Source organism: Notechis scutatus, chromosome 1, assembly GCF_049901735.1.
Source record: "Notechis scutatus isolate UNSWTSFEM ecotype Mainland chromosome 1, rNotScu1.2, whole genome shotgun sequence".
Classification (NCBI taxonomy): domain Eukaryota; kingdom Metazoa; phylum Chordata; class Lepidosauria; order Squamata; family Elapidae; genus Notechis; species Notechis scutatus.
Window position 1 is genome coordinate 316,974,184 of NC_142009.1, and position 25,116 is coordinate 316,999,299.

At 39.4% G+C, this 25,116-nt stretch overlaps 1 protein-coding gene across 1 annotated transcript; it reads left to right on the forward strand.

Moving 5' to 3' along the window:
* Positions 1-1,062: 1,062 nt before the first annotated feature.
* On the forward strand, positions 1,063-24,285 carry ATG14 (autophagy related 14). The gene is made up of 10 exons (XM_087952420.1): positions 1,063-1,325; positions 9,239-9,301; positions 9,449-9,491; positions 13,264-13,345; positions 15,260-15,497; positions 18,529-18,758; positions 19,336-19,453; positions 20,155-20,245; positions 20,356-20,441; positions 21,121-24,285. The coding sequence occupies exons 1-10, from the start codon at positions 1,099-1,101 to the stop codon at positions 21,425-21,427; spliced, it is 1,485 nt and encodes a 494-aa protein (XP_087808546.1). The 5' UTR covers positions 1,063-1,098; the 3' UTR covers positions 21,428-24,285.
* The last annotated feature ends 831 nt before the right edge of the window (positions 24,286-25,116 follow it).

A 25,116-nucleotide genomic window follows, 5' to 3' on the forward strand; every position in this document is an offset into this window, starting at 1 on the left:
TACTGACTTTTGATTTAATGTTTTAACATTTGAATTTGAGCTAATAGATTTGAGGGGGAGGGGGAGACCTGGAACCATACAACTGATTAGACAGATAAAGGTAACTTTACCATCTTCTAATCTAAAGAGTTATATTTAAAGTAGGTTGTATCTAAATTACAGATATAATCTAAATTATATTCTAATTCAAGGGTCTTCAAATTTGGCAAGTTTAAGACTTGTGGACTTCAACTCCCAGAATTCCTGAGCTAACATGAATGGAGGAGGAATTCTGGGAGTTGAAGTCCACAAGTCTTTGAAGACCCCTGTACCTACTCTAAAGGGTTATAATCGAAAGTATATAAGTCCTGCTGGGGTGGGGGCGGGGTTTGGACTAGATGACCAGCAAGGTCCCTTCCAACTCTGTTAATCTGTAAATCTGGATTGCCTGGAATGTTTTTGCAAAGCAGATTTCTAGCCATATTCTAGAAAGTGGACCTTGGAGGCAAGGAAGAAATACCGGTAGCAAATCACAGGCCACCCATATAAATCCTGTATGTAAAAAACTAAATGCTTCCCTCACGCTTGTAACATGAGCAAAAACTCTTACAAGAGTATAAAAAAAAAACCTGCATGTTCCTTCGGCCTTTTTTTTTTTTTTTAAAGCAAAACTTGTTCATTCGTGGTTTGAAAAACAATTTTGAGGATGTTCACCGTGTACTGAATTCAAAACCGACCACGCAAGTTGAGCTCGCAGAACACGATGAAACTAAAATTAACTTGATCGGTCGGTGGTTTTATACGTCAAGGGAACGCAATCTTTTTTTTTTTCCTTCCCTTTTTAATCGAACTTTCTGCCCAACTGCTCGCGCTGTTCCCGTTCGACTTCGCCGAATAACTTTAAGGCTCCAACTGAGGCAAAACCGCGGTGCCGATTTCGCTTCCAGCCCTCCGCCGAAGCCGCAGCCGCATCCTCATCCTCTGTGGTTTTGCTTAGCTCCGCCCCCGACCTTCAGCACGTGCTGCTCTTCCCCGCCTCCATCATTTTTCTCCCATCATGCCTCTGTTTGAAAACAAAGTCCCACGTGACCGCCGGCCTGCCGCTAGCCCGTCAGCAATATGGCGTCTTCCAGGGGCGACGGTTGGGCCGGCCCGAGCTGGCGGCGACCCGGCATTGTGGCCGCCGCCGAAGGAGCTTACCCTTCGGAAGCGGAAGCCGGGGCCGAGGGCCTCTATGTAGCTGTGGAGCGTTGCCCCCTTTGCAACAGCACCCGCCGCCGCCTGACCTGCGCCAAGTGCGTCCGCAGCGGCGATTTCGTTTTCTTCGATGGCCGCGATTCTGAGCGGTGGGTGCCCGATGGGGCTGGGCGGGGCTGGGCTGGGGCCTGGATTGCTGGTCTTATTTGTTTGCCCATGTCTCCCGGGGGCGGGGTTAAAGGTCTGAAACGCAAAGGTTCCAGAATTCCGTACTAGTCCTTTTTAAAGGGACTGGATAAAGGTTGCTCCCGCTTTTCTGGCCGATAGATGCTGGTGCTAGATCTTTAGCTCCTCTTACACCGCACTACAGACGAGCCAACCACACTTTAGTGTTTGATGTGTACTAAACCTCTGTGGCTAGCTTATGCTGTAGTGGATCGTGGGAACTGACAAATTGGGTTAATTAAATTATCTGTGGTTAAAGTGACTGTGGACAAGTGTGATGCGCCCAAGTTCCAGCCACTGAGTCTATCTATAGTGGAACGCGAGTTTTGCCAAGCGTTTTTAAAAGGGATTTGTGAAAGCCAGTGGCCAAAGGGTTCATTTCTCAAGTCCTGAGAGAGACTTGAAAATGAATGAAAGTTTTGGTAAGTGATGGTAGGTTATGGGACTAGAGAATCTGTTTGCTGCATGTTCAATTCCAATCTTCAGTAGTCAATACAATCAGTGGACAAATATGATGGAAGCAGGAGCCTTGCTTCTCCATCTCTGAGGGTACCTTAATGTTCTTAAAGATGATTGGCTGGCTTGCTACTTTGGACACTCCAAACTTATAAAATTCCACTGAACTCAGCTGAAGATTTATTTATTTATTTAGTTGATTTGATTTGTCAATCGCTTACAAGATAATAGGTATAAGTATATATATGGTTATGAATACATGAAATGGGTACATATAAGAAAAATAAACAATAGGACAGGGACGGTAGGCATGTTGGAGCGCTTATGCTACAGACCTCTTAGGAAAGGGGTGAGGTCAATAGTAGACAGTTTAAGGTTAAAGTTTTTGGGGTTTGGGGAAGAAATCACAGTCAGATAGAGTATTCCAGACATTGACCACTCTGTTGCTGAAGTCGTATTTCCTACAATCAAGTTTGGTGCAGTTAACCTTGAGTTTGTATCTATTGTGTGCTCTTGTGTTGTTATGGTTGAAGCTGAAGTATTCATTGACAGGTAAGTCATTGCAATGTATGATTATATACCATACTTAGATCAGACCAAAGACGGCATAATTCAAGGTTTTCTAGGTCTAGAATTTCAAGTCTGGTGGCATAAGGTATTCTGCAATGAGTAGAGGAGTGGAGAACTCTTGTGAAATATTTCTGGACTTTCTCAACTGTGCTAATATCAGATACATAATGTGGGTTCCAGACCGATGAGCTGTATTCGAGTATTGGTCTAGCAAATGTTTTGTATGCTCTAGTTAGATAAGATAAGATAAATTTATTGTCATTGTGCTCAGGAACCTGAGAACAACGAAATAAGATGCTCTTTCACAACACAACTAAACAACACCAAAAGATGTATACAAATAACAATATAAAACAAATTAAAACAAATAACAATTTAAAAACTGTACAACCAGGATATATGTGTTAAGACCACCAGATTCATAACTCTGCATTTAACCTGATCACAGCACTTGGGTAAAAGCTGTGTTGAAATCTACTTGTCTTGGCTTTCAGCACTCTATATCGTCTTCCTGATGGTAGGATCTCAAACATCGGGTGGCCTGGATGTGAAGGGTCTCAAGATCTTTTGTATCTTCCTTCTACATCCCATGTTGTACAAATCCTCCAATGAGGGAAGAGGACATCCGCTGATCTTTTGTGCCCTTTTTATCACTCTTTGGAGTGCCCTTTTCTCCGCCTCTGTACAACTCCTAAACCACACACAGAGGCAATAAGATAAAATGCTCTCTATAGAGCTTCGATAAAAGGCAAGCAACAGACTTTCTGGCAGTTGTTGTGATCTTAAAAGTCTTTAAAAAATACAGTCGTTGATGAGCCTTTTTTTTTTTTTCTAGGTCTAAAGTATTTGCCCCCCATGTTAGTAGTGTGATATCACCAGAGAAAAAGCTAGGTAGGATTAGATTAACAACTCTTAATGCCTTTTTGGCTATGTAGTTACAGTGGGCTCTAGCACTTAGATCATTAGAGATGAGTACTCCAAGATCCTTGACAGAGTTTGGATCATCAACAAGGTCTTGACTATTCAGCCTGTATTTTATTTTCTGATTTTTTTTTTGCCAATATGTAAGACAGAGCATTTATTTGTTGAGATTTGAAGTTGCCCTTTGTTTGACCATTCTGATACATAGTCGAGGTCTTTTTGAAGGGTAGCAGTATTGTCTGTGGTATTGAACAGCTTTACATCATCAGCGAAGAGAACGCATTTGCTCTTAATATGATCACAGAGGTCATTTATGTAGCGTATGAAAAGAGTTGTTCCTAAAACACTACCTTGGGGGACACCACTATTGACAGGTACAGAATTTGATAGGACCCTCCCAATTTTGACCATTTGTTGTCTGTTTGACAGGAATGCTTCTATCCAGTTATGCAGTTGTCTAGAGATACCATAAGATTTTAGTTTTAGGAGTAGTTTGTCGTGTACCACTGAATCAAAGGCTTTACAGAAGTCTATGTAGATTGCGTCTATTGTTTTGCCCTGATCGAGTTGTGTAGTCCATATGTTTTTGCAGTGTAAGAGTTGCAGATTACAGGATAGTTTTTTTCTGACCATGATGTTACCTAGCCTGGTAATGAAATGTTCAGAAACTAATCCACAAGCTCGAAGACCGAACCTTCACTCTCATTAAAATATGTTTACGTTTTGATTCATGGTGCAAGTATTTTGCTCTTTATTTCATTTATTTTGAGGAGAGGGGATACTGAGACCAATATATAAGACTCCCTATATGACTATAGGTGAATACATTCACACAATATGCTAAACTGTGAATGGGCACTTGGTCTCAGTTTTATTACAATAAGTTGTATAAAGAGATTGGGGTTAATTGAATAAACGATGATCAATAGGTTCAGTAAACACTGCTGAGATCTTCAGTGTTTTGACAGTCTGCTCTTGGCTGTCAATATGTGCTTCCTTGCCTTCTTTAAATTGTATAATTAGTTGCCATGGTATATCAAGTGATTTATTATGGCAGGATATGAAATAGGCCACCCTTAGAGAATGGAAATCTTAGGCCTTTTTGTAGCCCCTGAACCTCATCTTTGGAGCCAGCCAGCTAGTGGATCTACAGATTACAATTGGGTTGTGATTGATGCTGTTAAATGCCAGATCTGCCACTCTAGATGTATTCTCTTCCATGATTTCATTAAGGATGAGTGGGCAAGCTTGCCATGTATTGCTGAGACTCAGTGGGTAAGGGAGGGTTTCTCTCGGAAATCTACCCATTTCACTTTCAGATTTTGCATCAACCAAGACCCAAGTCAGAGGAGATAGAGTGAAGATTATCTGGGAGATTTTCCAGGTCACCAGAGGCACTGTTCCATAGATATCTGGATGTAAGGCACTATTTGCGAGGTTGCATTGAGGACAAAGTAGGGGTCCTACTGTAGTTTCAACTTCCTTGCTGCACAGCTCTATCTCATGATATGATTGATGTTGGATTTGCATTGATATTTTGTTATGGGGGACTTTAACATGCCTTCCTATGGTGGGAGGAAAAGCAGCTTATGAATTCTTAGACCTAGTGACAATCATTAGCTTGTCCCAGATGATCTTAGACCTAGTCTAGATAAGGAGATAGCCATTAGAGCTGTTTTGTATCTTAGAACAGCTGAAATGGGATACGAGGAAGGGAAACATTTCCATCATTCCCTTGTCATGTTTCACTCATGACACCAGAATAGATTATGCTGATTTCCAAACAACACATGGGGAGTTTCACAAGCCTTGGAGTGCAATTGAGTCAAGGGCCTGGTTGACCTCTAGAATAAGAGGGCAGAGACACCACTTAACAGGATTGTTCGTGACCTCTTTGTAGTAACTGATCCGTGAGGAAGTTCCATGTGTATTGAAGGGTTCCAGGATATAATGCAACAGAAAATATACTTAAAGCAACTGTGGCATCAGACAAAGAATGTCACTAAATATAGATAAAAGTTTGCACCAGAAGTTATACTATGATGATAAAAACCAACCCCCTGCCCTGCCATCTATTATTCTCTATTCCCTACCCTATTTGCCTCTGGGCAAATGTTGTCATTCATGGTGTGATCGAATGGCGTTAGTCTAAGGCACAACCGGCGCACTCATATTTCCAGAATTTTATGTTGTTAAACGTGCTAATGCTATTTTATACATTTATACAGTATTAGGCTACAATCTGTTGCTTATAGCAGTATTTTTGTCACACAAAAGCTGACAAAGCTATGCTCCTGCTAAATACCTAATTTTCTGAAGAGTTACATTGAGAAGCCTGTAAGAGATCATTCTTCTGATCCAGATTGATCTGTTGGTAAATTTCATTCTCAAATACTGCTTTTTCTATGATTCTTTCTCACCTCAGAACAATCATGGAAAAGTATCCTCAAAAGAGCCTATTGCTAACTACGGGTCCTTGTTTAGTGACTGCTTTATATAGCAACCATTCACAGTTATGCTGGTAATGAACAAGTAACTTTGTGACAATCCTTGCATGTAAAACCTTCACAGTCTGTTAAGCTAAGCCAGTGATGGCTAACCTATGACACACGTGTCACTCGTGACACGCCGAGGCACTTTGACTGACACGCCTGTTGGTGTGGGGAAAACCTGCACATTTAGAGGCTGCCTGTGCTCTGCTCCAATCCCTGCTCCCTGCTTGTTGCGTGGAGGCGTGGTGTCACCGCTGCCACAAGATCTTTGCAGCAGAGAACCAGTTTTAACCGCCATAAACTGAGGTTTGTCAGTTTCATTACCTCAGGAACGCTACAGGAGGAAAGGAGATCCATGAGGTTCACAGCCCTGTAAGGTGGCCTTCCGATCCCCACATCCTGCACCTGCAGCCCTGAGACCAGGGAGATGAGTTTCACAGCCCTGTGTGATCACCCCAGCCCAGTCCGTCATAAACCAAATTATTGATATTTCTTGAAGTGACACACGACCCGAGGAAGGCTACACTTTTTCCCGATTTTCGACACACCAAGCTGAAAAGGTTAGCCATCACTGAGCTAAGCAAAGCTGAAGTAAGATAAGTTGCAATTTCACTTAGTGATCGGTTGCTTAAGGACCAAGTTGCCAGTCCCAGTTGTAGTAACTAAATGAGGACTAAGTACGTCTAACTCTATATAGCAATACAGTGCAGGTTTAGTTACAAGTAAGTTTCCTTCAGTTCTGTGAGTTCAGGAGTGTGCTCATAGTTTCCCCATCATGTTAAGTGTGGAAAGACTGCTTTCAAGCATTTTACAAACATGTTTTTTTAATTGTGTGCCTCCCAGAATTGTTTAGGAGTTGGGTGATCCTTAAAATAAATACATAAACAGACATTTCTGAGAGATGAATTGATTGGTATATGTCTTCTTTTATTGATTGAGAATTTTTGATGGAAGTCAAATATCATTGCCCTCTTACATACCAGCTAGATCAATAGGATGCATGCTGGATTTTAATTACTTATTATAAATACTGTCACTTTTATCTTTTTGTCTATAAAACTTTTAGCATCTGTCAATCACAATAATGAAATGCAAATATTAAATGACAAGCTAAACAGCCAGCATCAAAAACATAAACTAAGTCAGAAAGAAGTAGATGAAATAATAATAATAAAATTGAATAAGAGTGAAGAGAAATAAAGGGAAATTGGATAAGAGGTTTTTGTATGTTTATATGGAAATGGTTTAAAATAGAATTATAGTTTACCTGACTTGTTAAATTTATAATGGAAAAAGGTTTAAACATGTAATGGAAAATGATGACTTGTGTGTTTTGAAAATCAATAAAACTTGTTTAAAAAAACAAAACATAAACTGGCAAAAAAGTCATTACATATTTTTTCTTCACCTTGATTTTGAAAGAGCATTGCTTCACTGCTGAAAATATTGTTAGCAGTGGGACAATATTTCTCAACTGTGAAGAGAGCATTCCACAGAGATAGCATGGTTATATAAAGGTGGGGTTTTTATGTTTGGTGTCTTTATTGATTATAACTAGAACTTGTAGGACCTGCTAGAAATTAGAAATGATGAACAATATCTTATATGTGTTTATGTAGAAATCTCTCCCCTTCCTTGCTGAATGATTAGGTTGCATTATAATACCAGTGGTTAATTTGCCCATGTTTTATTTAATTTATCCAATTTCCTAGGGTCACAGGGATTATAAACCAATCACATGTATTGTGTTTGTGTGCTAGGATGTAATTGGCTAATGTGTCAGTATGTTATGTGGAAACAGCCAAAGGATTACTTCCAGGAAGTTCCATTAGGATTGTGAAGTCCTGTACTCATTAAGAGTAAATTCATCCCATTGAGCATAGTGGAACTTATTTTTGAGTAAACATGCATAGCCTTACCTGAACAAAGAAAATCATTATTGTTTTATATTATGCATTTTTAAAAAATAAACGCACATTTTCTATCAGCTTAAAATCAGATGTGCTAGAATCTTTTCATGAGAGTAAAGCAATCATCTTAGCTCCAGCCAAGCACAATTCCAAAGTTTCAGCCGATAAACTATCCTATTAATAGAATAAGTTATACTGAGGAACGGTATTGAAATATAATCAGATATATCTGTTTTTATACACACACAAATACAAACAATATAATCCTTGTGTGTCTAATCAAGGAGAGAAGCAACCTAGAACTAAGGAGAAATTTCCTGACAGAACAATTATCTATGGAAGAATTTGCCTTCAGAAGTTGTGAAAGTTTTTAAGAAGAGATTGGACAACCATTTGTCTGAAATAGATAGGGTTTCCTGCCTAAGCAGGGGGTTGGACTTGAAGACCTCCAAGGTCCCTTCCAACTCTGTAATTCTACTCTATTCTATTTTCTTTTGTGGAACCCAGTATGTGTAATACCTTGCTCAAGGAAAGTGGGTTTCCAGCAGAGCATACAACATCCTATCACTGGCTGAGCAGGAGTCTTTGGCAAAGAGCTTTCAGCTTATATATTGCATATTGTTTCTTCCATTCTGATTCTTTTTGGGTTTACTGTTGTTTCATGGTTTATTTCTTTTTATAATACTGTTTTTCCATAGTGCTATTGATATATGTTTTATTATTCCAATTGTATGAAGTTATGTTAAAGTTTGGATTCTATACCTAGTCGCATGGGATTGAATCAGTGGAATATACTTCTGAGTGTACTTGCACAGGAATATGTTGTAAAACAGTCTGGTGTATCTCCTTTAGATCGCTCCTCTGTGTATTCTAACATTTAACCCTAACCTTTAGTTATTTATAAAAACAATAAAGGTAGGATATCAGTAAGTTTGTTTGGATTCAGAGGACTTCAATACAGTATAATACATTGCAAGATAGGTACCAACCTGAAAGAGTTTCTGTAAAGTTTTAATATAGCTGTATAAAATTTGCCTTCCTAAATTCAGATAGGACACTCCTGTTTTACTGCATAAATACAGACTGCGATGTTTCATAATGTTGAATTATTTATTCTCTGGCATAGCTTTTCTAAAGACTAATATAGTTATACTGATTTTGATGAGATCCAAGCTAAACAAGTTAGCTACTCTTGCTTCAGAATTTTAATTTCTAGTTAGTTTGGTGATCAGCCAGTTGGCCACCAATAGATAATAATCTGCATTCTGCCGCTTCTGTCGAACAAATCCAATGCATATCCAGCAAATCATCCAAGCGTGATTAATATTCATCTTGTTGCTTATCAGCAATTTGTTATTTATGAATGAATGACATGTTCAACATAATATGTAAAAAGATAAAGTGATAATACTTTAAGCAATGCCTTTCTAATCTAGAGTTTATACATATTTTTATTGAGAAACACATTTCAATGTTACTCTTTTCTAGGTTTTCTGAAAAAAAAGAAAGATTAAAGCACCTTAGAAAAAAACAGCATGAATTCCAGTCTCAGTAAGTCCCAATTCATTCTATTTTACTTTATTTATTTAAGTTGACATTAATATACAATCAACATAATTCACCTTAATCAATATACAAGTATATTTCTAGTTGCCAATTAATGTTCTATTTCTTTTTCCACTCCTCCACTTTTTATAGGTTGTTAAAAGCTATAGAGGGGAAGCAGATAGCAGATCAACTGGTGAGCATTGCAGAATTCTTGCACTTCATATTTCATTTCAACTAGTTTTCCTTAGTGCTGTTATTCATTGTGCTCTGTCTTATATGGTATCTACCATATTTTTCAGAGTATAAGATGCACTCTCTCCCCAAAATAAATTTTTTTAAATAATAAAAAAAAAATTATTTTACCCCCCCCCCCCCCCCCGGGGTGGAAATTTCTTTACTTTTATAAAATTAAATTTTTTTAAACCCCCCCCCCCCCCCCCCCCCGCCCTTTGGCCTCTGCCTCCCACCCATTTACCTTCTTGCAGCAAACAGCCTGATCAGCTTCAGCACAGCCTAATTAGCACAAGCAGCTGATTGTCGGTTGGATTGGCTTCCTGACGATCAGCTGTTTCAGGCTGCAGGAATCGCCATTGCCTATTGCCCCCTCCACGCACCCCATTTTCAGGCTCCGCATCCTGTTTTCAGCCTCTGTGTGCCCTGTTTTCGGCCTACACACACGGGTGGGATTCAATTTTTTTAACAACCGGTTCTGTGGGCGTGGCTTAGTTGGTGGGCATGGCTTTGTTAAGCCTGGATTCCCCAACGGGTGTTAAGGAAAACAAACTAAACAGAATGTACAGCGAAGTCAGATAGGAAGACAGGTAAATGTGTGAGATAAGTTTTCTAGTTAACACGCAGTAAAAATACAGATACGCTTGTGCTATCAAAATTATAATTTATTCCATTTAAGAATTATAGCATAGTCATGTAAACAGTCCAGTAGTCATATATCAATTTCAGTCAAGTCTTGTCAGGGATACTCTATTTGCAAAGTCCGTGTTGAATAGCCAATGTCAGTACACATATAATAAATCTGTCCAAAACTTATCTTCTCTCCGTTGAGAAATATCTTCAAAGTAATCCAACACTTCTTCTCCTCCCGATCCAGCAAGAATGCAGTCTTCAATAAGCCAGCCAGTAATTAGGGATCAGTAAGCCAGAGAGTGCCTTGCTGCTTATATATTACTTTTACAGCTGCACCCTTAATTACATTCCTTTAGCTTAAAGTCACATACACTTTATCTGACAAACCATGATTCATCATTTTATTATCTTTACCCAAAACAGTTAGGGTAAAACAATGTTATCTCTCTGGTGGTCATGTGACTGGCTGGGCATGGCCAACTCAGCATCACTCACAGCAAGGCATGCATCTCCTCGCCTGGGCTCTTATGACTGTGGGGATGCTGCAACAGTCGTAAGTGTGAAAAACAGTCATAAGTCACTTTTTTCAGTGCCATTGTAACTTTGAATGGTCACTCCACACAAGCAAAGTACCAGCAAAGGAGGAAAAAAAACGTCCAGAGACGTTCCAGAGACAGGAAGTCTAGTCCTGCCAAGAATGTAATAAGTATTAATGGAGAGGCAGTTTCTGTAAGCAACACCAGAATGCTTCCTTCCTGCCTTCCTTACAGGATTAGGCCAGTAATTTCTTCTAACAACCGGTTCTCCGAACTGCTTAGAATGTTAACAACCGGTTCTAGCGAATAGGTGCGAACCGGTAGAATCCCACCCGTGCCTACACACACCCTATTTTCGGCCCATTCAGGAGGCTGATCCAATCGACAATCAGCTGCTTGTGCTAATCAGGCTGTACTGAAGCTGACCAGGCTGTTTGCTGTAAGGATACAAATTGCTGGGAGGCAGAGGCAGATTTCCCCCCCCCTTGTTTTCCCCCAAAAGCTAGGTGCATCTTATACTTCGGAGCGTCTTATACTCTGAAAAATACAGTAGGTGATGGTGCCCGTATTATTGTAAATAACTGAATTTCAGCCCAAATAGACAAATGCTTGTTACATTTATAAAAGCTGGTGCTTAAGGTAGGTTATATTCAAATATATCTCTTTTGGAATATCAGAATACTGTTCTGACTTTACCTAATGCTGGTCCAGGCATTCCAAAAGTGTTCATAGCTCAAAATTGCTCTCCTTCAAGCCTGCATTCGAAACAAGGTGGTTTCAAGTGCAAAACAGCTCCGGGAGGGTTATAGTAGTGCTAGAATACTTCTAATAAGATTGAATCAATTTATTTCAAACTCAAATCACTTTGTACACCATTATTAAATAGTACGATAGTCAAGATATTATCAGTTGCTCTTAAGTTTGATATAAGATTTGTGCCTATTGAAAGTAGCACTTGGGTCCCCTGATATAGAATTTTTTGTCCCTGTCTGATATAGAACTTTGTGTAAGGATTTGACTGCCATTGTTATTTGAGGAGGCAGCACAATGGCTCAGTGGTTAAGATGCTGGGTTTGTCAGCTGGAAAGCCAGCAGCCCAGGTTCAAGACCCAAGCGCCACACACAGGCTGAGCTCCTGTCCTCACCCCAGCTCCTGCCAACCTAGCAGTTTGAAAGCATGCAAATGCAAGTAGACAAATAGGTACCGGAAGGTGACATCATGATGGCCACATGACCATCATGTGGAAATGTGACATTTGGATTTGGAAAGCCCTATCTCAATGGCCTTGAAATGGAGTTGAGCAACGCCCCTTATAGTCTGCAACAACTAACAGAGTATAATCTGCAGGGATTTACCTTTTTTTTTACCTTGTTATTTGAGGATCACTGCAGGTTGGCCTAGAGAAACTTTCTACTTCGGAGAGGATGCATAAAGAACTAGCAGATAATAAAAATCTATAGCTTGATTTAGACAGTTTGGTTGAAGTATCAATCATTCTGTTGTGTAATTCTCCTATAAAATGAAGGTAAAACTAAAATGCAGGGAAAACCAAAGCATAAATGATTAATTGTCAAATTTAAAGGTAAATCTAGGGCACGGGTGTCAAACTTGCCACGTCAAGTTGCCGTCATGTGACGTTTTTCCCATTTGTGGAGCTGGGGTGGGCATAGCCTGCATGTTACACATCTGCCCCGTGGGCTGCCAGTTTGACAACCCTGATCTAGGGCAGGGGTCGCCAACCCTTTGGACCTCAGGGACCACCAAACTCATAATTTTAAATCCCACAACCAGAGACCCTGGGAAAATCCCCAAAAAGTCCGCAGGAAAATTCCCCACCCTGTTTTCCTACTGATCAATCATTCTTTATTTGAGATTGCAATACCGTCTCCACCTCCATTCGGGGGAGGGAGGGAGAGAGAGAGAGAGAGAGAAGACGTTTGGCTTCATGCAAGGAAAGCAGCAGAAGTCTTTCTTTCTCTCCCCCAAACTCCTCCAGAAATGAGTCTTTGCCGGCGCAGCCTCTTGGAGCAGGATGCCTTGCAGGGTCCCAAAGACTCATTTCTGATGGAGTTTGGGGGAGAGAAAGAAAGACTTTTGCTGCTTTCCTTGCGTGCAGCCAAAAGCAGAAGTGGAAAGAAGCAGCCCAGTGGCCAGGCGAGGCGCGTGGGGCACTCTGTCCTTTCCCCCTCCTCTCACTACCTTGTGTTGTTCGCAATGCAAGCGATGCAAGCCTTGTGTTCCCACGGGCCATGTGGGCGGCACAGCCTTGTGTTCCCACGCAGCCTGGATTAATTGCTTTGGGGGGTGTCATTCTCTGCGGACCACCAAAATTTTCTCATGGACCACCAGTGGTCCCCGGCCCATTGGTTGGCAACCACTGATCTAGGGCATCCTAATTACTTAATGTTCCCTTGACAGTGACCTCAGCAACTTCTGGGTTGCTGATTAAATTGAATGGATTTTGGAAATGGAGTTAACATCTGTTTACTTTGAAGAAAATGACTTTTTTAAAGACTGGAAAAAATTGTTTATGGAGGTCCTAATAGATGTTCTTTTGCTTTCAGAGATGGAAAATAATGTCTTGCAAGATGAGAATTGAGCAGCTGAAGCAAACGATATGTAAAGAAAATGAAGAAATAGCAAAAAGTAAATGATGGTTGTAGATGTCTTTGCAGATTCCTGTTATGAAATTTCTTTTCTTTACCCATATATTCTCCAAAAATTGTAGAAAGTTAATTTAGCAACTTTCATTAGCTTCTTTGATAAAAGGAGTAATGGTGTAAAAGATTATTGCCTTCATATTTCAAATTTTCCTTTGCACTCCTGGGCTGTATATTTTATTTATTTAGAAGATTTATATGGCCACCCATTCAATCTCAGTGACTGTGGGCAGCTCACAAACAATAAAAAACTCAATATAAAAGATTAAAAAACAGTGACTCCTCATCCCCAATACTACTATGAAGCAGTATTGGATGTATGTTTAAATATATTTAAAATTGATTGGCCAAATAGGCCTACCTGGCATTTTGGGTACCCTCAAGGGAGCTTCCACAATTCTTGGATACTAGTAGTGGGGTAACATGCAGCATTTTTGATACATAACAGGGTCAGAGCAGGTACATAATTTGAAAACCAATGTTCTAGTCCAAAGAGAATTATTTGACAATAGTACATATATAAAATGTTTCTTGTTTTTATGTGAAAATAACATATATGTTCTTTCACATTAATAATGTATAAAAATGTAGATGTCTTAGGAAGTATCTGTATTTGAAAGTGAAATCTTAAAACTACAGAGCAAGAATTCCATGGAAAATGCATTCTCAGCCTAGCATTTATCTGCTTGTGTTGAAGAATATTAGGTAGTGGGATATATAATCTCTTTTATTCTTTTAATTGTAATTAGTTCATTTATTAAATTTATTCCTTGCTTTTCTTGAGAGCAGTACACATTTAAAACAAAAATACCAGATTAAACTGTAGCATTAAAATCAATAAAATTAAGAATCAGTTAATGAATTGAAATGCCTCCTTACTGTGTTTTTAAAATAATAGTGCTTTATGGCTCAGTGCATCCATCTCCCTAGAGAGGACATTCCATAGCTTGTGAGAAACACAGCCCCTTTTCCTAGGTACCATGTAGATTAACCTTTGAAAGTGAGACATCTTCAAAACTTCCTCTACTACTGATTTGTATGATGTGGCAGTGGTCCCTCAACTAATTAAGCTCTGTGATGCTTAAGGCTTTAAAGGTCAAGATCTTGTGATGTAACCAAGATGTTGATAACCATCTCTGTCTAACCTACTCAAGAAGGGTTGTAATTGTTGTTATGGCGGAAATTGTGTAAAGGTGATCCTTACCATAGTCACTTCTTGGGAATGCAGTGACAACTAAGGATCAAAAGCACTACTGGATTGCTATTTCAACAAGAATCCAAAACAGACTGAACATCAATCTCACTCCAGTTCTCTCCAGATCAGCAGCTACAATGTTGGGATAATTCCAGCAAAGGATTATTTTAATAACCCAGATTTTGCAAGATATATGAGCGCTGTCTGTCCTGAAATCCTAATAACTTCCAATTACTTCTGCCAAATTTTCTTTTGATTAGTGGGAGAAATGTGAGTGGTCATGCAAACCAAATACTGGGCTGCAGCTGGCTTTGTTTTTCTTTTCTCAGAGGCTCTATTGGGCCTAGACATTTTACTCAAGATCAAGATAATACTGGAAGATCAAGATAATACTGAATACTGGTTTAGCCCTTATAGCATGTCAATTTCTGTTTTTCTTTAACAAGTTTTCTAATGTTTCTAAGTTAGGTGGGACAAGGTAACATTGGCATCCTAAAATGCTATGCTGTGGATTTCAGATTTAACCCTGCTTGGAGATCCCAGACACCACTTTATTTCACAGTCCTTACATATTTCTACTAACGATAACAATGTATAACTTTGTGTATCTAAGTATTATAATTTATTCATACATTAGCCATTGAGTAATCAGCTGCACCATTTTGAGGGTCTTCCAAAGATTTATTTTTGCCTGTGTTGTTCTAGATTCCGAGTGGCTTCTTAGGATTAAAGATGAGAACCAGAAACTTTACCGAAGGGCTCAGCGCCATCAGGACAAAAAGGAGAAAATCCAGAGGCACAATCGCCGACTTGGAGAGCTAGTGGAGAAGAAGAACCATGACTTGAGAAGCCATCATGAGCATCTGGCAGATCTCCGGCGGTCACATGTCCTGGAATTAACCTCTGTTATATTCCCTATTGAGGAAGTGAAAATCGGTATGAGGTAAGCAGGAGGAGAAGTGTGGCTGATGTGGTTCACCATATATTCAGGAAGTGGTTCACTTTCTTAGTCTATATAGGAGAAATGAGGTTTCTATATATTTTTGTAATAAGGAGCAAAAAACCAGAAGGCCATGACACAGAAGATGCTCTGAACTGAGATGTTCTTCTCCATGGTTGTTTGAAAATAAGCCTCACTGAAATCAATTGAGTTTACTCCTTTAAATTGAAGTGTCAATTTAATTTGTATTCTCCCTTTTTTATGGTAGTTTTTCCTCAAAACACTGAGATGATTAGGCTGAGAATTCATTACTGGTTTAGGATATTTGGAAGCTTTAGTACCAAGTTGTATGGTTTAGCAAATACCTTAATGTTTGGAATGAATCAACTGAGCCCTTGGATAGCTGGCAGAGTTGGAATACTGGGACATATCAACCACAAATACAGGTAGTCCTCGACTTACAATAGCTTGTTTAGTGACCATTCAAAGTTACAGCTGTGTTGAAAAAAAAATATGACAATTTTTCATACATGCAACCATCGAAGCATCTCCATGGTTACGTGATCAAATTTCAGATGCTTGGCGATTGACTCGTATTTATTACGGTTGCAGTGTCTCAAGGTCATGTGATCTCCTTTTGCGACCTCCTGATAAGCAAAGTCAATGGGGAAGCCAGATTCACTTAGCAATTGCAGTGATTCACTTAACTGTGGCAAGAAAGGTCGTAAAATGGGGCAAAATTCACTCAACAAATGTCTCCCTTAGCAACAGAAATTTTGGGCTCAATTGTGGTCATAAGTGGAGGACCACTTGTATACAAGATTGTAATCAACAAGTTTGAATAGAAAGGACATACTTAAGGGATTTTCAGAAGTATTAGTTTGGAAAGGCCAGCATTGCCCGTTGCATAGGTAGATACCACTCCATTTATCCCCTTTTCAATAGAAAGCACTTCCTCTAAGCTCCTTCCTTAAATGGGTTGCTTGGGCTGGAGCTCCTCAACCTGTTGTTGAAGGTTCTTGGATAGTTGTAGTCTCTTCTCTAAGCTTTGCCACCTGGTCTTCTCCAGGAGTACCAAATACTTTGAAGGACTAGACCGGGGTGTCCAACCTTGGCAACTTTAAGACTTGTGGACTTCAACTCCCAGAATTCCTCAGCCAGCTTTGCTGGCTGAGGAATTCTGGGAGTTGAAGTCCACAAGTCTTAAAGTTGCCAAGGTTGGACACCCCTGGACTAGACTTTCTTTTCAGACCTAGTTCCAGTTCTTCTCGATCAGGGCTGTCAAATTCACAACCAGATGTGTCATGCACTGGGCACACCCACGCCCAGTTTAGCGAAGGACAAAAGTTGAGATACTTCTTGTGACGACACCATGACCACGTGAGTTTGGCACCTCTATTCAAGATTCTTCTCTTGCAGCCTCAGGCATTTTCTCTTTTCATTTCCGCAAAGCTGAACAGGTGGTTTAACGTTATCTAGTTTGGTAATGAAACACCTGCAAACAGATCCAAGTTCAGAGAGGACAAGGATTCCACAACTCATCATCTTATCTCACGATCTTTGATAATTCTGCTCACTTCCTTTTATTCTTATTGGATGTGTCCTCTGTATTTTTTTTCCTTTCCTACTAAAATGGGAATTATAATTACTGTTCTCCAGCCTGGAATGGTGATTTCTCAATATGCATTATTTGTAGAGATGTCCATAACTTCTTACCGGACCTGGCTCAAAAGTAGGGCATACTTTGCTCCTGAATATAATAGCTGAGAGAAAGGACTCTTAGCACTCAGCAAGTACCATGTGTTTTCCTAGTTCTGTTCTAGTAAGGTGCCTATCTGGCACTTTCCTATGTTTTATAGATTCGGAATTTTTAATAATTAAGTGCTTGAAGTGCTTTAAATACAATTCCAAGCATGTGCTGTGAGGTGTACCAGTGAGCCTTTATATAGTGGTGGGGAACAGGCAAGCAGTTGCAAGTGTCAGAGGAGACTAATGGAAATAAGAAAATACAGTAAAGCAATTTATTCACATTTGGCCCTTTTCTCTCTCAAAGAGAGAGCCTTAAAATAAATACACTTTCCCCTGAAACTTCCATTTCTCATCAGATTATACTGTCCTTTATATTAAATAAACTAAATTGATAGTAGAGTTTATGTCCTTTGGTCTTTCTTTCTCCAATTTGGAATCTTAGATTCAAGAGAAGTTTAGGCATTCCTTTTCCTTTATAAGAATCAGCTACTTTGCTTCCCATCTGACATATCTTGCTGGAAGAAACTGATTAGCTCGATTCTTATTCAAGGAAGTGAGTTATTTCATGGCCAGGCCTCTTTGAAGAGTTGAGGGGATTTTACAGGCATGAATAGAGAAGGTTAGCAGCTGTTTCTTCCACCTTTGGCTTGCTCTTCATCATCACCAGCTTGCTTGCTCTGTCCTTAGTTTCCTCCCTTCTCAGAAGCCCTCCTTATCTTTAAGACTCTAGCAGGGGTGGGATTCAACCCGTGTTACTACTGGTTCAGTGATTACGTTTTGCTGCGCACGCGTGTAGAAAAACCTTAAGTTGTGCAGCCCAGACAGCTGCAAAGCGCTGCACGCAGCTGCGCAGCGTTTGAAAAGCCTCTTTTTTCCTGTTTTTTTACCTCAGCTGTGCCGCGCAAAGCAGCTGAGGTTGAAAAAGCAGGAAATAAAGGACAAGTAAGAGCCTGGGCAGGCGTGTGGGCCCAACAGCAGCAAACACAGAACCAGTTCAGTGTCTACTGCTCTTCAGAGCTACCAGTTCTATAGAGCCGGGCAGAACCGATAGCATCCCACCTCTGGACTCCAGCACTGAGTCTGAAAGTATTAATTCCTTAATAATGAGACTTACTTCCAAGAAATTTGGTGTTTTTCCTTCCCGACATAGCTGCAAACATAGGTCCTTTCTGTAACTTTTTAAAACAAAGACACCTTCTGCTATCATGCACACTCTGAAACCTCTTTTTTGGAATAACTGCTGCTGTGCAATCCTTTTAGTAACCATTCCTTGCCTTTCCTCTAGGGACTCCACAGATGTATCTTCAGAGAGTGACAATGCCATGACCTCTAGCACAGTAAGCAAGCTTGCAGAAGCCAGGAGGACCACTTACCTTTCTGGGCGATGGGTGTGTGATGACCATAATGGAGACACCAGCATTGGCATCACAGGGCCTTGGATAACCCTTCCCAACAATGGGGATTATTCTGCTTACTACAATTGGGTAGAAGAGAAGAAAACCACACAAGGACCAGGTAATGGTCCTTTAGATGTCATTTAAACTTTTTTTTTAGTCTCAGGAGCTGGCTTCTTCATCAGTTTTTTAAAATTAATATTGAAATGCAAATTCAATGATCTTGCCCAGATATTTGGCTTATTGAAATGGGATACCATGAACCATCTTCTGACTGAGCCATGATTTTCATGGGGAGCCTAAAAATTGTAGAACATGATACTGGCTAGAGAGTTTCCCAAAAGCATATTTTTAGCTCTCATAATTGAGAAGATTGCTCATTAATTGTCATTACATCTCAGAAATCTTAGAAGCAAACAGATTGTCTGATCTCAATGCTTTGGCAGTCCTGGGTGCCAAAAAAAAAAAAAAAAAGACCCTTAGAGATCTCACACAAGAACTTTAGTGACACTTGGCAATCATGTGAGATTTTACAAATGTAATTTTTAAAAAGTACTTTTTATTTAAATTTGAGATTTCACAAACAACATTTCATAGTTTTTATAGGTACTTTGTTCTCCATGAGTACCATGTGTGAATACTTGGATTTTGCCTTTTCTGAGGTGGCCATAAAAATTATTTTTTTCCTTCTGTTCTAGACATGGAGCATAACAATCCTGCTTATACCATCAGTGCTGCTTTGTGCTATGCAACTCAGCTGACTAACATTTTGTCACTTATACTGGATGTAAACCTTCCCAAAAAGCTATATAACAGGTAAGGAATATAGAAGGAGCTGGAACACATGCCAAAACGGTTATTGAGAACATTATGTTGAGTGATAGACTCTAGGAATTGTAACCTTTATAACATAGCACTTTATATACATCAAATTTTGAGTTCTAAGATTTTGCAGAAGTAATAATAATTGTAGATTGACAGACAGCCAAGTATGTGAATGGATTTAGAAATGGTAATAAAACATTCAAGGTGGTGGACAGCAAACCCTCTTTTGGCTTCATTTTTTTAAAAAAACTGGCCACCCAGGGCTGCAACATTCCTGGCATTTTTATCATTGGAGTAGGTGGGCATTAAATTTCATTACACACACACACACGCACACACACACACAAATCCCAAACGGGAAGTTTCCTAAGCTTCTGCAAAAGTTAAACTACAGGGATGAATACTTAATATAGACATAGGGAGTTGTTTTGTAAAATGGCATTATTGATATTCAATTTTGCAATCCAATGTGATTGGATGTTACAGAGGAAGGGAGGAATTATGTACACAATTCTGTAATAGTGGCTCCTTTCTGAAATGGAAAATAGAACTGGATTAGCCTTGTTCTTTTTCTGTTAGCTATTCCGACAAATCTATTTTGCCAAATTAGAGTGATCCAAAACATGTTGTTTGCCTTGAGTCCTTGTTTAAGATTTTATGCCTTAATATTTGCACCTTAATATATTTTGCAGTGAGTTCTGCGGAGAAAATCTTAGCAGGAGGAAATTCACCTGGGCAGTGAAAAAGCTAAATGCCAATATCCTTTACCTTTGCTTTTCTCAGGTAGTTTTCATTTGGTTTCTTTTCCTTCTTGGAAGGCTTTACATTGTTTCCTCCTCATCTTTCAAGTCCTGCCTGATGAGTATTCTGCTTTCCTTCATATGCTTTTCCAGCATGTCAACTTAGATCTTCTGCACCCTCTACATACACTCAGAAACTTGATGTACTTGGTCAGTCCTGAGACAGAACATTTGGGAAGGTAAGAAACAGTTCAGTAATAATTGCCCCACTTTCTTCCCTGCCATTACTAGCTTTATAGAAGAGCCTCCTAGCAACCCTTCTCTGTGTCAAATATCACTGTAAACAATAGTGAAGTTTGGTAAGTTATTGTATATTCAATATATGACACAAATCAGACCCACTCTGACCATCACCAACTCTCCCAAGTCCCAAGAGAGAAAAGAGAATTTGGGATGGGCCTTTTCAATTACAGACATACTTGTTAAGGAATTATGAATTTCTAGGTAAAATAGTAGGAGTTAGTTTCTGACTTCAGTTAACAGCTTGCCTATTTTTCAGTTTTGCTCATTGTGAGAAGAGAATGAAGTTTACCTCAGTTCTGCATGAATTGCCATATCCCACAGAAAAACAACACTTCTTGTAACTTGATGCTTTATGGGGACTTCCAAGTATTTATTCCCTTATTCTGTGATCTTTTTATAAATTCTTCTCCATCGTGCAAGCTTGCTCTCATGAGATTTTGAATCAGTTGCTCAGCCCCAGGTGTTACATATTCAGCTTTGATTCTTTTACTTCAGCCCTTTAAACATAAATGTGTGCGTATTTTTTCCATTTTTGCTACCAGGTGTGTGATCAAAGCATATCTCTCCCCCCCCCACTTTCCTCCCTCCCCTCTTCCCCTTCCCCTCTCCCAAAAGGTCTGGACCATTTGAGATCAGTGCTGATTTGGAAGATTCCATGGAGTTTGTGGACCCCAGCGGTGCTGGTGAAACAGATGAGAGTGGAGATGAGCACATAAGTGATGAAGAAACTGACCTTGGAACAGACTGGGAGAACCTGCCCAGCCCACGGTTCTGCGATATCCCCTCCCAGACAGTAGAGATGCTGCAGAGCCAGAGTACGCAGGCTTCTCAACCGATAGCCAGCAGCAGTGCTGGTGGCATGATCTCCTCAGCAGCCGCCTCAGTTACCTCTTGGTTTAAGGCATACACTGGACACCGCTAAGAAATAGTTGGGCCTCTATGGCCCACCATCACTGTAGAAGACTTTGTGATTCAGTTCAGTAGTGCCTGGAACAACAGGGGTCTGACTTTCATTTGCAGAAACTCCAGCAACTCTTTGTTTGCTCAAAGCAAGGTGTAAGTTCTTCCCATTTTCTGACACCTGCAATGGAATTCAGCAGCTCTGAGTCACAGTTTGTGTTTGTGTGTGTGTGTGTGTGTGTGTACGTGCGCGCTGAAGAGAAAAGAATTACCTGCACATTTTATTTCTAGTCTGTATTTTCTAAAAGAAAATAAGAAAGGCAATCATTTGAAGCATGGGGACAGGAAGGGAATCATGGAAGGAAGCAATCTTGAGAGTCATGCAAATGCTTAAACTCATCCTGGTCAATCAGTTCTAGCAATGTCCTTGGACTTCTTGGTTTTTTGGAGTGCATCATTTACAAACTTACCACACAAATGTACATTTCAGGAACCTGGAAAATGATGCTTTTTTAATCTTCTAAACTCTGTTGCCATAATTTTAATACAGAAAACCATCCTTTTTTTAAAAAAAAAAAACCTACTGGTGATAATTATATCTTTTGTATGTGTTGGTTCATTCATCCGTTGGAAGATCTTTCTGAATATTTTTCACAGTGAGCCATCCAGAGTTCCCAGGCTCCGTGTTCTAGCACCCGACACCAAAAAAAAGGCTGACCCATAATAATTTGCAAATACAGAGCCACTCTGCTGTGGTTAGAAAGTTTGTATCCATACGTTCTTTCATAGGGTGGAAGCACACTTCTCTTGAAGTTTGGTTTTGTGTACCACTTGTTCTCTTGTCTTGGAAAGCTGGCACTCCTGAGATGAGAACATGAGGACTTCTCCTTTTTGTGTCCAGTTAGTAGATACAGCATGTTGTACATAGAATTTAAATGGACAAGAATAATATAAGTGATTTTGTTTTTGAGTTTTGGAGGGATTTTGGAAGTCAAAAACGCTTTCCATTTTCATTATATTATTCTTGTCCATCTTTAACATGGGTTTTTATATTATATCTATTTCAGATGCTTCCTGGGCCATCAGTCAATTTGCACGTCTGTCTGTGTTTTTCTTTGTCTGCACAGTGTTGGTTGTCCATGCTGAGATCAGAACTTGGGGGTTAGGCATTTTTGCATTACTCTTCCCGTTAAAAAGGGCAAGGGACAGTCTTGCAAGTTAGGCTAGTTTGAGGATTCATCACGTCTTTCATACCATCATCTTTATTTGATCATAAGAATTATTGACTCTCACTGAGTGCATCTTCCAAACCATCATGTGCGGAACTCCATTGGAAAAAAAAATCTCTGTAACCAACAGGTCTGGGTAGGGATTGCTTATATTATAATGGAGCAACTTCATAAAGCGGTTTCTACCTTCATATTGCCTAGTGATCCAAAATAAATTGGCTAGGCCACTATAGCTTCTGTTACATGATTTATATGCTGCCCCATTTGTGGACTCTGGGTTTGTAGTTAATAGTCCAAGCAATGTGAGTTTTAGATGCTCTTCTGCCTTGGAGCCAGTTCAGACTTTCAGTAGAGCAGGTATACATCTATGATGATATCCTTTCTTGAAAGAATAGACACAAAACGTTCGTCCAACATTAATGCTTTGGAGATTCTATGTTGGGCGCTTTTTTCCTGTATTACAAAGATTTGCAGTCATGCAAGAACTTCTGAATTGGCAAATAAGTTTTATTCCATGTTTTTGTGATGGTCTTCTATTTAAGCCTGGTGTATATAAAGAAGTACATAGAGTTTTAAGCAACTTTGCTATGCAGATAGCAAAGAAACCCCCTCCCCCAAATAGGAATTTATCTGGAGTATAGGGAAACTATTCCTTTATATTTCTGTTGCTAAACCAAAGATTGCTTTAGTTAGGTGTTTTGATTTAAAACCAGATGGTGTGATTCTTCCATTCATAAGACTTAGTATAGAAAGATAGCAATACAATGATCCACAAGCATGTTTTTACAGGCTTCTGTGGAAGCCATATTGATTTACAAAAAAAGCAGCAGTGGACGGAATTGGGAGTGGCTTTGGGCTTTGTCTCAAAGATCTTTCGTGACATGGGATTGTTTTCTTACCCAATTCTGTTAATGAAACAAGTGGAGATTAAGAAGAAAGGCACTTTATTAGTTGCAGGTGATATGGGCTGCTTAACATTGTGACTGCAGGGGGGAGGATGGCAGGGGGGCTTTCAACCCTGTAAATACCATTTGCTTTTCTGTTATGTGTTCCTTTTTTCTCCTGCTTATTTTGGAAATAATTTCTAACGAACTGAGGGAAATAAATTTAAAAGCCAGTAAGCCATGAATCCTTTTTTGCTTATCAGTTTCAACTTCTTAAAATGGTGCCTCTCTCCTTCAACAGTGGAACATAGCTTTGGAGGCCACCAAAAGGCATCCAAATAGTAATAAAGGTAGGGTGCTGCTCCCTTTCAAGAAAAAAATAATATTTTTTTAACATTTTTACACTTCTAGAGCTATCTGCAGAAGCTACAAATACGTTTCTAAAATTACCGTGCAAGAGAGGAACATTCTGCTTCATGGACAGGTTTACATCACTAATTGTGCATTTTGCAAGATGTTACGGTGTCACAAAGAGCTGTATGTTTAGGCCCAAGAATTTCAACATGGGTTACTAGAAATACAGTAAGTGAATTGCTGCTTGAAAATTTATTCTCCAAACAAGGATTGCTAATCAAATATCCCTAAATCCATAACTTTTTTTTTTAGCTCATGACTTTGTGGTGCCACTCTCAAAACTAGTAATTCTAACTAAATGCAAATGTGTTTTTAAAATTGTACTACTGCAATAAATCTTTGGGTTTTTTAAAGATTGCTTGGTTTGATTTTTACTCTGTTCTGATATTACTGTTATCATTGGAACTATTACTTACTGTCCAAGTGCATGTGTTTCAGTTGGAGAACATTGAAGGAAAAAATACACATTACATGCTAAAAATATCTAGTATTTACATTATCAAGAACTTACCTAAAGATTTGTCATGAATCTTTTCACTGGATATGACTCCAAACTGAGCCCTTTTTTCCTAATTTGTGATGCATTTTAGCCATCCAGATGTAGCTAATTTTATAATTTAAGAGATGAAAATTGAAAGGAAGCCAATAAATGACACCGTGTTATTTGTAAATATTGGAATTAATAACTGACTAGCAGAAGTCTGTTATATTTGAATGTTTGGATCAAACCTAGATCTGATTCAAACTTTTTTTAGTAATTTTCCAGTAGTTCAAACACCAGTACCACCTTATTGTGATGATAAGAACCTGGCTTCTGTCAAGAGCTGTATTACATAGCTAGTATGTTCTGAATACATAGAAGGAAAATTGCACATTAAGCTGTAACATCATCAGAGGTTGGGGGATGAATTCACAGGATGGGAAGAGGCTGGTAAGATGCTTTGGCATGCTTACTGAAACAGTGGTGAATGTGACAAAAGGAAGGCAAAGTAGCTGAAGCTCCAAATGCCAGCTGTACTAGCCACTTGGCAGACAGCAGAAAAGGCTCACTGACTTGTCTTTTTCATGGAGAACCGGCTTTCTTGTAGTGCTGCAGCACTCACTTTAAAAAAAAAACCTCCTTATTTAGAAATCTTCAAATTCAGATGAGCGGAAAAACAAATACTTTGTGATCTACAATTAGA